The following is a 13,829-nucleotide window of genomic DNA, read 5'->3' as shown; positions in this document are numbered from 1 at the left end:
AAAAATTGATAAAAATTGAAAAAAATTTACAAATATGACATTAGGGTTTCTTAGGGTTGCCCTAGCGTTTCTTTCTTTTATATATAAGATTATTATTATTATTATTATTATTATTATTATTATTATTATTATTATTATTATTATACTGATGATGCTAATTACTTAGATCACCTGGGGTAGTGCAGAAAACGAGCTGGGAGAGCAAAGCGGATCAGTAGCTTGACAACTTGATGATCCTGAGGTCCATGCGAAATGAACACACGTGAACTAAGCCGGGGGTTGATCCGACGGAAACCCCTCCGACGCTCAAGTCAGATGTACGGATCGTGGAGATGTAGAAAGAATAAAACTCTAGGTTGTTGTTGAAATATAGAACGTACATTCACAAATGAGTAAAAACATCTATTTATATGTCGTTGATTGGGTTGGGCTTACTTTGTTGGGCCCAAGCCTTACTTTGAAGGTGCTTGGGCTTTCGTGTAATGGGCCCAATTGTAGGTGATTGGGCTTTAGTGTGTTGGGCCCAATTATTAGATAAATTGGGGCCCATTGGGTCGGCCCAATTATATATATATATATATATATATATATATATATATATATATATATATATATATATATATATATATATATATATATATATATATATATATATATATATATATATAATAAAATAAAATATAATAAGAAAAATCGTATTTATTTATATTAACTAGCAGTAACTCATGCATTTTTTGTTAAGTCAATTGTTTATATGGTTTTAAAAATTAAGTATATATACATTTATTAATAGTGGAGAATTAATGACAAGATGTTATATTTATAATTGAATTTTATTGTAAATAATTTTTTTACATATTATTTATTTATATAACTATATTAAACATTATACCTTGTGTATTTAGTTTGTATAAATTTATTTTCAGCCAATTTGGTGAATATAATGTTGCCCCAGCGGTTTGAAGTGGCTCTAACTTCAATTCAACCAGGGTTGAATTCCTTCCATTGTCATATTTTCATATATTTAACATTTAACAGTCCGTTGGGACGGTCGTGAGTTCGACCCAACTTTTCATATTCCGAAGTGGCCAGTGGTCCAATGGATGCGGGTCCGGCTTGGCTCTGTGGTCCAATGGATGTGGGTCGGGTTGACGGATGTGGGTCTGGCTTCGATAAAATTCCGGACCATATGTTTTGCAATGAAATAAATTCGTTGGCAACGAAAATAAATTCGTTGTGTATACTATGTTATTATCGGGTCTCCGTATCTGGTAGATAGACGCGGATGAAGAGGCATGCTCTTGATTCATACGTGCTGACCGAGCAAGGTTGCGTCTCGCATTTTGTGAATCGCCACCCGCCGGTCCTCGGGAGATAAAGGCAATGACTCCCCGGGTGGGTTGATTATCATTGTTATCTTGTTCTCGCCGATGACCTCCCTCCTCTCTTTGTGTGGTTGATCTCGATTGTTATCTCGGCGTGGGAGGTCCTCACGGCGCTTGTTTCGAGTCTTATCGATGTACTCGCCTAAGTGGCCCTGCTTGATCAATCTTTCAATGGCTACTTTGAGTTGTGCACGGTCCTTGGCAGTATGTCCCCTATCCTTATGGAATCGACAGTAGCGATTCGACTTTTCTCGTTTCGCATTTGGCTGCATAGGACGTGGAGGTTCTGCTAAACCTCTTTGTTCTATCACATGAAGGATTTCAGTGAGGCGAGTGTTTAGCAGGAGTGAACCGATTGTATGAGGGAGACGATTGGCCTTGAGATGGGGGTGGTGGACGTCTATCATCTCGTCTTCTAACGTCCTGTCGACCATCTTCCCTCTTCCTCTTGGGAGGAGCATGGGTAGAAGCTTCCTCTATTCGCACGTATTTCTCAGCTCGGTTCAGCAACTCCTCTAGGTTGCCTGGAGGCCTTCCGGCGATAGATTCTTTGAATCTACCCGGCTTCAAGTTTTGTTTCATAATCCCAGAGAGCATGTCTTGCCCTACACTGGGGACTTCATGGACGGCTTCTACAAAACGCTTGATGTAGTTGCGGAGCGTTTCGTTATCTCTCTGTACTACAGAGAAAAGGCTGGCTGGGGTCTTGGCATACTGCTTGTTGATGGCGAATTGGTTGGTGAACCGTGTTGACAGCCGAGCCAAGGTGCCAATCGATCCAGTGGGTAGAGAGTTGAACCAATTCATAGCTCTCCTGGAGAGAGTGGTGCGGAACATTTTGCACATCGCAGCGTCCGTCGGGCCATACAAATCTGCCATGGCGTTGAATTTCTCTATATGCTCTTGTGGATCGGTGGTCCCTTCAAATTGAGGTAACCCCGAGATCTTCACTCCTTGAGGTAATACCTCGTTGAGGATGTCTATGGTGAAAGGGCTGCGTCTTACTTGGACGGGCATTCTTTTACCCATTGGATTGTTCGGTTGGGGGAAAGGATTTGGCGAGACATTCTGCTGTTTACCTCGCCTTCTCCTTCATTAAAGAGAGGGACTCTCTGTGGAGACGCATTCCCCCGTGGGGTGAGCGCTGACGTTGCTGTCTAGGCTGTGCCCCCCTGTGATTGGTGGATAGCTGCACTCGGGACCGTGGGTCCGAGGTGGAGGAGGAGACACTTATTTGGTTCTGGACTGGCGGTGGTGCCATAGGTTGCACCACAGGTGGAGCTGGCGCTGGTATTGCATTAGGAGCGTTTGTTGTGGTCTTTCGTATTTATTATTGTAATAAACGAACCTTTATTCGTATTAATGATAAAACACATTGGCATTATATATCTTTGTCCCTTTGTCACAAGCATAGATATAGTCCTTACAGTTATTACAAGTGCTAGTAATTGATCGTTAGGATCGTGAGATATTTACTTAAGTATTATAACGGTTAAACGTGTTCCTAGTCGAAGGGTTACGCCACAAATGAGGATATCGGTCATTCCCATTAAGAGACTAGCACTTAGTGTATGTGTACTGCATCTCATCAGTAAACGATATTGTGATATCGGCATGCATAAGTGGGTGCTCGTAAGTTGACGACTTCACTGAACTTCTTCACCCTAGAAATCTCTAAGTGGTTCCCAATAATCGAGTAGAGATATCTATGGTATAGTTGTACACCATTAGTCCTTATGACCTAGACATCACCGTGGTCATTAGAGGACCAGCTGTATCGTGACATGTCCCTGAGTTCCACCGAGGACCATCCCAAGGGCCAGTGTTCGTGCAGTCCGAAATCTAGTGGGAGGTCTGTGCATTGTAGTCGGGGATTGGATTGCTAGAATAGTCTTGGATGTCCTGTGTGTTCTGATAGTTTGTAATCATTCTAAGTCTCTCGCTAGAGCTGACTAGGTGATGATTAGAGAATTCGATTCTCTAAGTCACGCACATAACGATTACAACACTTAGAACGATCGCACCGTCATTGAACAAATAAAGAGGTCTCGATGAACCAATGCCTCTAGTTCAATCGGGACATATGTATCGAAGGGACCGTACTGTACGTTAACTATATCTGAAGGTTCTTGCAGGCACTTCATTTGTATCTAGGGAATCATTACGCGTAGTTGCTAGACGCCAATCTTGATTCGTTGGGTGATTAAGGTGAAACGAGCTTCATCTTAATCATAACTCTAAGGGACGAGTTTTGACCACAAAGGGTTGTGGGCCCACGGCTAGCTTATACCTGAACCATCGAGGGTCACACTGCTCGTGCACATGAGATGAGATCTTTGAATAAACGGTCAGAGATAAAATGGTTTATCTTTGCATGATTGGAAGTCAATATGATTGGGTCCAACATTCGTAATTTGGAATTATGAATGAGAATAAGAAAAGGAAAAGAATAGGCAAACGTATTAGTGAACTTTCTAAATCGGGAAGTTTCCAAATTTAGAAAGTGCACTGAATTAGGGTTTCCACTTTTGGAAAGTTGGAAATCGAGCGTTGGCACTCGTAATGACGAGGACATTACAATGATTCCGAAAATGTAATCGTTACAATTTTCCGATCATTGAATTGAGATAGACGAACAAGTAAAAGAACTAACGAACTTAAGCTGTTGGGCCCGGTCCAACTTAAGCCAGCTAGGGTTTTATGCAAGACACAATAAATACTTGATTTATAGGTCTTGCATAGACACACCCTAACCCTAGCCGCTCTCTCTCTCTCTCTCTCTCTCTCTCTCTCTCTCTCTCTCTCTCTCTCTCTCTCTCTCTCTCTCTCTCTCTCTCGGCCATCTCCACTCGGCCACCGCGCCGTCGCCGGAAATTGCCGAAATCGGCCATCCGTTGGCCGATCCCTTTCGGTATTCCTTTCCTTCTTTTTTTTTTCTTCCATTTTTCTAACTATTACGTGTCTAGTGCTACGTGTTTAGTAGATCGAAGTATACGAGGTGAAATCCGAGAGGAGGAAGATCGAAGATCGAAGAATCGAGGAGCAGCGCACGAGCCGAAGCCGCACGCAACCCCACGCGCCGCCCGAAGACCGCGCGTGAGTCACACGCGCCGCCACGACTCGCATTGCCGTTGCTGCTGTTCCGCCGCTGCTGCCCCCTTCCGGATTGTATGGATTGGTTTCCGTAGCAATCCTGTTTTGCTTAGTCCGCCTACCTCACGCTTCAAGAGGTAAACTCACGAATTCATTGTTCCTTGATTCGTTTACGTTTAAATAGAATGTTTATGTTCGTTCTTGTATGATTTTATGTGAATACATGGAATTGTTTATTTATCGCGAGCATGGACATTTGATTTAAATGCGAGCATGCTAATTGATTTAAATTTAGTTAAATTATTAAGCATGAATGTTGCTTTTAAATTTCGCTGGAAGCGCAAAGGTACGCAATAAATTGTTTCAATTATCGGGCATGTGTTTATGTGTGTTTAAAGTTGTTTAAATCGCATAAAATATTTGTTTTCTGCTGCGTACACGTGTCCAATACCCAACATGGTGGATCGGCGAATGGTGGGTCCCGAGGGGGATCACCTGAACCTCGTGAGGCGGATCCGCGGCACGTGGAGGAAGTGGCAAGCCAGATCCTCCACGGACTGGGAGGCTATTAGCTGTGTTATTTTCTCTCCGAGCAGACACCTCAGAAGGATCTTGTTGGCTACGCGATCTGGTTTGCATCGTTCCCACAGACGGCGCCAAAATGATGATGCTAATTAGTAATTACTTAGATCACCTGGGGTAGTGCAGAAAACGAGCTGGGAGAGCAAAGCGGATCAGTAGCTTGACAACTTGATGATCGTGAGGTCCCTGCGAAATGAAGACACGTGAACTAAGCCGGGGGTTGATCCGGCGGAAATCCCTCCGATGCTCAGGTCAGATGTACGTATCGTGGAGATGTAGAGAGAATAAAACTCTAGATTGTTGTAGAAATATAGAACGTACCTTCACAAATGAGTAAAAACATCTATTTATATGTCGTTGATTGGGTTGAGCTTACTTTGTTGAGCCCAAGCCTTACTTTGAAGGTGCTTGGGCTTTTGTGTAATGGGCCTAAGGTGATTGGGCTTTTGTGTATTAGGCCCAATTATTAGATAAATTGGGGCCCATAGGGTCGGCCCAATTAGGTATATATATATATATATATATATATATATATATATATATATATATATATATAATAAAATAAAATATGATAAGAAAAATCGTATTTATTCATATTAACTAGCACTAACTCATGCATTTTTTGTTAAGTCAATTGTTTATATGGTTTTAAAAATTAAGTATATATACATTTATTAATAGTGGAGAATTAATGACAAGATGTTATATTTATAATTTAATTTTAATGTAAATTATTTTTTTTACATATTATTTATTTATATAACTATATTAAACATTATACCTTGTCTATTTTGTTTGTGTAAATTTATTTTCAGCCAATTTGCAGAATATAATGTTGCCCAGTGGTTTGAAGTGGCTCTAACTTCAAATCAACCAGGGTTCAATTCCTTCGATTGTCATATTTTCATATATTTAACATTTAACAGCCCGTTGGGCCGGCCGTGAGTTCGACCCAACTATTCATATTCGGAAGTGGCCAGTGGTCCAATGGATGCGGGTCCGGCTTGGCTCTGTGGTCCAATGGATGTGGGTCGGGTTGACGGATGTGGGTCTGGCTTCGATAACAATCCGGACCATATGTTTTGCAATGAAATAAATTCGTTGGAAACGAAAATAAATTCGTTGTGTATACATAATACATTAGCAACGATATATAATTACCAACATTGTGCATTCTAAATGTATAGGCAACGACAAATATTTGCCAACGACATGAATTCGTTGCGCAAACTAAATGTATTGGCAACAACTTTTAATTTGTTGCCCCGAACTTTCCGTAACAAATAAAAGACAACGAAGCTAGCAATGACTTATTTTCGTTGCGAATAAAATTAGCAACGAAATTATATACTTTCCCCAACGAAATTCATTGTAGCCAAAGGCGAACTTTCTTGTACATATTCAATCAAACCCAATAAATTCTTTTTCAAATCATCCATTATATTACCTAAATTTATCTTCGTGGACATAAATGTATTACAGTTGTCTTTATCATAGGGTAAAATTTATTTTGCACCTCTATACTATTGAAATGTATCATTTACCCCCGAAGTATCGAAAGCATCAAACGCCCCCCTATTTTTACGGTCAATGGTCCAGCTTTTAACGTTGTTAAATTTGAGCGTGAAATGACTCTTTCACTCTGCTTTATGTATGATATAATCTCTAATTTTTTAAGATTTATTTTTATGGATTTTTGACGATTTTTAGCATTTATTTAAATTAGGGTTTTTTTGGTCGATTTTAGTGTTTGATTTTCGGGGTTTTCTATTTTATTTTTTGGGGGGTTTTGCCATTATAATATGACAGCTTCGTTTTTAATTTGCAATTCTTTCGTAAGATTTTATTTAAATTTTAGGGTTTTATTTAGATTTCAGAGTTTTTCAGTTTTTTTTTTCATGATTTGCAAAGTTTCTTTCTTATTGATTCGACTTCAATTTTTGTATGCATAAACAAAAGAGAAAAAAAAAACTGAAAAAAGTAAAAAAAATGACTGAATAAAGTTGAAAAAAAAGGATTGAAAAGAGCGAAAAATGGTCAAAACTAAGCAACCTATATATAAAGATTTTTGGAGGTATTTTCGTTAAAGAAAAGCCAACAACTCTTTGCAACATCCGCTCAAAAGGTTTGACTAATGGAATTAGGAAAGCAAACTAACGGCAGGGAGGTGTTTGATGTTTTCTATACATCATGGGGGTAAATAATACATTTTGCATAGTACAGGGTGCAAAATAAAATTTACCCTTTATTATATGCATTAAATTTCCATTATAGAAAAATGGTGAAAAATAAAAATGGAAATAAACTAGTCCCACTTCCAACTTTAATCAATCTTCAAGAATACCCTGTGGGAAATTAAAGAAAATTAACAAAAAGTAATAATAGGGAAAGTTAGCAGACCCCCATCTAGGAAATGTGGTTAATAGAAACACTCTTTTAATAATAATTATAGAAAATTCCCTTAGATACATTTTCAGTAAAATGAATTTCTATAATTCCCAAACTACCCTTATAAAGTCCATACGTACCCCAACCCTAATCTTCATCGTTCTTCATTCTCTCTTATATTATCTTCACTCACAGAAACACCAGCGGTGGAGGGAGGACCATGTCTGAAGTCATTGGCGATGGAGACGTGAAAACCATGGCAGCGATGGAGGCGGAGATGATGGCAGCGCCAGCGGAGAGTGAAGACCTTGTCTCAAGTCATCGACGCCGAAAAACCATATCTTTTGAGTATATCTAAATTTTTTTCTCTGGTCTACTTGGTTTCAATTTCGATCTATATTATGTTTTTGGTTTTAATCTAAATCTAGTTGGAGATGGAAAAATGGTTTGTTTGGGTTCAGGATTGTGGGTGGGATGAAGTCACAAGGTGTGGGATGGAATGAGATGAAGTTGCAAGGATTATGGGATGGTGTGGTGTTGCGACGGCGCGAGGGAGGCAGATCTAGAGTTTTTTTGGTAGATCGGGCGGAGGACAACGTGGATAGAGACATTCGCGCAGACTGGACCTTAAATCGACTATGTACGTGTTCCATGGTCAATTAAGGCTTAATCGACTATATTCAGCAGTTGATTTGGATGTTTTATTACGTTGCATTTCGCATGATTGGTCAACGACAGTCGTCAGATCGTCTAATCGGGATGCAAGAAACGTGGATTCTCTTTACGCAACTGTAAACACATTATTGCCTCACGTTGGAATTTGATGTGATGTTTAGAGTTGGATTGAGGGATAATACAATATCACAAGCTATCTGCAAGAACGTGACTGTCGGATTTTCCTCAAGTGCTAACCAAGGGTTTACGGAGCCAGGGCCGAAACTTTGTTATCCTGATTCTCATAATTATTCATAAATTTTTAATTATAATTTTCTTCACATTTATTTTTATGTGCATTATAGGAAGAATAGAATAGGAGAAAGAGAGAAATAATAATACGTAATAGAAACTCTCATTATATTATGGGTTGATTACATGGAATATATATAGAGAAATATTGTAAGGTAATAGAGTTTGACTAGGTAACTAAATCCTAACTAATTAGGTTAACTCAATCATACTAGAATCCTAATTTTACAAGAGTTCTATAATATAATATTACAATCATACTAGGTAATAGAGAAATATTAAATGGAATATATATAGAGAAATATTGTAAGGTAATACAGTTTGACTAGGTAACTAAATCCTAACTAATCTAGGTAACTCAATCATACTAGAATCCTAATATTACAAGAGTTCTATAATATAATATTCTCTAACACGCCCACGCAGTCGAAACGTGACGAACGTGAAGACTGGACAATCACTTGCTAACACGCTCCCGCAGTCGGAACGAATATACTCCAAAAGTGAAGATTGGACAGAATACCGTTGAAATCCAGCAGTAGTGAAATCATTGGTGAAAATATCTGCCAAAATGATAGAAAATAAAATAATAATAAAAATAATAACGGGAGAGAGAAAATAAATTGCTCTTGCAAAAGAGTTTTTTTTTTATTTTTATTTTTTTGTCGAGAGAGAGAAGATATGAGAAGGGGAAGACCGACTAAGAAGAAGAAGATGTTGGAAGAAAAAAAAATATAAGTTACCACCATGGAGAAGAAGAGAGCGGGGGCTAGGTTTTAGGCCATGGAGGAGAAGAAGAGGAAGAAGAAGAAGAAGAAGAAGAAGAAGAAGAAGAAGAAGAAGAAGAAGAAGAAGAAGAAGAAGAAGAAGAAGAAGATGCACCACCGGGGAGAGAGAAAATTCGGGTGGTGTTCATGGAAAAAAATAGAAAAAAGAAAGATATTAAGAGTACCACCACCGGGGGAGGGAGAAAATTGGGTGGTCACCGCCATAGAGAAGGGGAAGGAGAAAATTGGGTGGTCACCGCTATAGAGAAGAAAGACGGCTAGGTTAAAAAACCTGGTGCTCTGATACCATATAGGAAGAATAGAAAGAGAGAAATAATAATACGTAATAGAAACCCCCATTATATTATGGGTTGATTACATGGAATATATATAGAGAAATATTGTAAGGTAATAGAGTTTGACAACGTAACTAAATCCTAACTAATCTAGGTAACTCAATCATACCAGAATCCTAATATTACAAGAGTTCTATAATATAATATTCTCTAACATGCATTTTTCTAAATTTTGCCCGTTATTTTGTCGATTTTTTTCCTAAGTTTTGATCATGGTTTCAAATTTATTTCCCTCGTTTCAATTGAATTAGTTTAATTCTTCTCTTCTTATTCAATTCTAAGCTAGCTTTGATTTTCTTTTTGTGCGTTTTGTGTTGACCGGTAAATACGGTACCAACATTACCATACATTATTACAACTTCAAAAGTAAATATTACAACAATTGTGCATTAAATTTACCAAACTGAAATACTAAATCCCACACAAAAGTTACTAAATCATACACATAATTAAATTATTTTCTCTCTCCAAAAACACAACAACCCAAAAACGTTTCTCAAACACAGTTCTTTTTTCCCCTTATAGTTGCACAAAAACATCATAAAACAACCCAAATTTGAGATTTGAGCTTGAAGAAAATCTTCACAAATTTATTCTGCAGTCAAAGTAATCATTTTATCTAACCTATTAATTTTATTTTCTGTTCGAATTAACATCGATTTTTTATGTTACAATGATTTTTTGGGGAAAATAAAATTTGGTGAAGAAGTTGTGTGGTGCTGGTGGAGTGCCGTCCAGAGTGGTCGTCGATAAAATTGGGTCGTCATGGTCAATGTGGGAAGAAGGTGCCCCTGCCATGGAATTGGCGTCCATGGCAGACACGGGGTGTGTGTGGGGTTTAGGGGATGGGGCTTAGTGGGGGCGTGGGTTGTGGTAATTCAAAATATAAAGTTTTGATTTTTCCATTTTATTCAATTATTTTTAATTTGTTAATTTGAAAACCTAGAGAAAAGAGAAGTCAGAGGAAATAGAGCGTAGAGAGAACCTAACGACCCGTTGAGTCACCATGAATTTACATCATTCCATCAAATACTTATCGGACCAAGGGATAGGAGTCCCGGAGACGAGGGATTTCGTCTCTTTTTCTCTCTAATATCCACGTATCTTTGTCTCTCACTATTCTTTTTCGTGAACTTATAATTTATAATATATATTTAAATTTTCTAATTAATTTTGCTTCAATGAACAGCAAAAATAATTTGATAGACAAAATAAATTTGCAAAATAAAATAGAAATTGCAAATTGCAAATTGCAATTTGTAACTGAAAAGTTAATCAATAACAACATTATAGAATATGCAACAATAATATAAAAACTGCAATTAAAAATTGTAATGGTTTAAGTTTAACGATGGGTAATATTTTTACAAGAAATGGAATTTGCTCAACAAATAGTAAAATGTCTTGAAATACTAAAATGAATGTGAGTTATAAACAATCATTTTTTTCACTTGCGCTCTTGATGAACATCTCTCATCCTATTGGCTTATCAACATGTATGTGCAAGGGTTAAAGTAAACATACAATCCAGTGTACCATCCTGAACCTGCAAATAAATAAATTGCAAACTTTAACCAAAATTTATTATTTACAGATCAACATAATAGGAAAATAACAAAAATATAAAGATTGTTATTGCATACAAAAAATAACATATGCAAGTTTAACACAAGAACTGAAAAATGTGAATATAAAACCTCTTGCAAATATGTGGAGAATAATAGGAAAACATGAAGAAAAACTACGATAAAAATTAAGAATTACAAAATGCAAACAGTAAACAACATATGCAACCTTAAACAACAACTGCAAAATGCAAATTGAAAATGTAAACAGAGGACTTCTTGCAAAAATGTGAAAAGGGAAAACTGAAGTCGAGTATATGAAAATACAATACAATGCACACCAAATTATTAGCAACATAATGCATAACAAAAACATCAAGATACAACAAACATTGCCATTATAAAACAGTATACAATGTATACTGAAATTACTAGCAAATATGAATTGGAGAGGACAACAACAGGTCACCCACGAATGTAAACATGAAATGAAAACAAACAATAACGACTTCAATTAAAAAAAAAGATGAACTGCATAAGTTTAATAACAACTTCACTTGCAAAGTGCAATATGCAATTACATTTTTTTATCAAATTAAGGAACAACTAAATGTATTCTCCAGTAATTTGTACACCAACTTAACAACAACAACATGTTTTAACACAATAAATTCGACAGCAGCCCCAACATCCATAAAAAAAATTGCAAACGAAAACTAAACAAAAAAATACAAGTTGAAGCTAAATTGTTGTCGAAAGACGAACTGCAAATTACGGGAAGACGAACTGCAAATTCTTAATTGCTATGGGAAGACCAACTGCAAACCCTACGCATCAAGGGTTTGCGATTTAGAAACAATTTTTCTGGAGAAATCGAAGTTGTTGGTTATGGATATTTGATTTAGTGATTTGGGGGAGAGAATGAAGGGATTATAGTTTAACAATGTGGCCAAAAGTTCAGAGAATAATTATTTTCTTAAATTATTAGGGGTGTTTTTGCCACAAAATATCCAATAGAAAAATAAAAAGTATGACATGAATTTATTCCTATAATATCTATTATTTAGGGTTCTTTAGCAAATTGCCCCTAATACAACATTAATTATAGCTGATGCAAGATGACCCAACAAGCTCCATTTTCTTAAACTATAATTGGGCAAAGGCCACGCGAACGCAGGCCGCCTCTATCAGAAATTATGACGCATGCTCGACGTCTTGGGCCGACCTTACACTAGCACCCCTCATACAACAATGAATTATGACTAATGCAAGATGACTACAACAAGCTCCATTTTTTTAGTACAAACTTTTAATCTATATTTACAAATACAAACATTTGAAATAAATCTTAAACTAGAATTGGGCAGGGGCCGCGCGAACGCATGCCCCATCTATCACAAATTATGACGCAGGCTCGACCTCTTGGGCCGACCTTACACTAGCACCCCTCCAAAGTGCAATGGAGGTCACCAGCATAGGCCATAGGTCTTATTGATTGCCTATTGACCCCGTCCAGGTAAGTGAGTTTCTTGCACAAAATTATTTAACTTATAAAACTTTCTACACACCATCAGTAGTTTATTCATCGATGTGGGACAACCCTAGTAATTCCTAATACTTATATACTTTCTGTAGCATTTTTCATCTTTGCAATTGAATTACTCGTCGAAGCTTAAGAAATCCCTCAGTCAGTAGCACAATCAACAAAACTCTATAAAGGTAAAAACCTTGTCGCCATTTTTTTGCAAGCAAATATAACTATGTACACACAATTTTAGGGTAAACAACATAAAATCTCCATGTGTTAAGGAAAACTTGCGCCAAATTCCCTTGTGTTTTTTTTTCTTGCGTAAAACAACCTTGTGTTTAATTTTACTTTATACGAAGTGTTAAAAGTTAACTCCGTTAACTAATAGAGGGGGATTTAGTGCATATTTTCTACAATACAAAGGGATTCTATGAAAAATTGATTTATTCGTTTAGATTTCATATTATATTCTTAAATTGAGTCGGACACATTTGTTCAGATACAATATGGAAAATAGAAATTTAATAGGTGCGGTGAATTGTTTTTTAAAAAAACATTTTTTATATGATATAATTTGTTAGTGTATTTAAAAAATTGATTTTTTAAAATGCATAATTATATTACATATAGTTATGAATTAACTATATGTGAAAATAACATAAATAATTTTACAATTCGTTCCAACTTCCATCTCAAATATTATTAATTTTTTTTGTTTTCGTATTTTAAATTAATAGATGTATTCCTTAATTAAGAAAATAATTTGAATTTTAAATGAATAAATTAATTTTGCATAAAATCCCCTTGTGTTGCGAAAAACTTGTATAAAATCCCCTATATACTTAACGGTGTTAACTATTAACGGTAATGAAGATTTCATGCAAGAAAAATGAAACACGGGGGGTTTAGGCAATAAAAAGAATATGGGAGAATTTGGTTACGTTGTTTACCCCACAAATTTGTATAAATTAATCCTAAAGAAAGGAAAACAAAAATTTAAGATAATCCATAACCAACTAGACCCGTATTTGAAACTCAAACAAATCGAATTTGATTCTAAAGCCATCTCGTATACCAATTTTTGAGCAACTAATAGGAAAAGATTTAAACTTCACTAACATTAGGCTATGCTTTTCTGAATGAAGCAAACAATTAATTTTTAATAAAACGAGAGGCTATTAATACTCCCTCCGTTCCAT

General features: G+C 36.6%; 1 protein-coding gene and 1 non-coding gene across 2 annotated transcripts; both read right to left on the bottom strand.

Annotated features, from left to right (window-relative positions):
- Positions 1 to 1,306: 1,306 nt before the first annotated feature.
- Positions 1,307 to 2,414, bottom strand: LOC105955003 (uncharacterized). The gene is made up of 2 exons (XM_012978708.2): positions 1,784 to 2,414; positions 1,307 to 1,689 (listed from the first exon to the last, which is right to left on the bottom strand). Exons 1-2 carry the CDS (start codon positions 2,412 to 2,414, stop codon positions 1,307 to 1,309), a joined length of 1,014 nt encoding a protein of 337 aa, XP_012834162.2.
- A 10,051-nt stretch (positions 2,415 to 12,465) lies between these two features.
- Positions 12,466 to 12,626, bottom strand: LOC148767554 (U1 spliceosomal RNA). Its single transcript, XR_016034131.1, has one exon. It is a non-coding gene; the product is annotated as a U1 spliceosomal RNA (small nuclear RNA).
- Positions 12,627 to 13,829: the final 1,203 nt, after the last annotated feature.

This window comes from Erythranthe guttata, chromosome 10 (assembly GCF_056151865.1).
Source record: "Erythranthe guttata isolate IM_541 chromosome 10, IM_541, whole genome shotgun sequence".
NCBI lineage: Eukaryota > Viridiplantae > Streptophyta > Magnoliopsida > Lamiales > Phrymaceae > Erythranthe > Erythranthe guttata.
The sequence above is the reverse complement of the archived record's forward strand: the minus strand, read 5'-3'. Positions and strand labels throughout refer to the sequence as shown.

Bases quoted from the DNA above. Each gene is read 5' to 3' on its own strand.
- LOC105955003 (XM_012978708.2), bottom strand. From the start codon at position 2,414: ATGGGTAAAAGAATGCCCGTCCAAGTAAGACGCAGCCCTTTCACCATA. The intron at 1,690-1,783 runs GTCCACCACCCC...TTCATGTGATAG, and splicing joins TAGAAGACGAGATGATAGAC to AACAAAGAGGTTTAGCAGAA.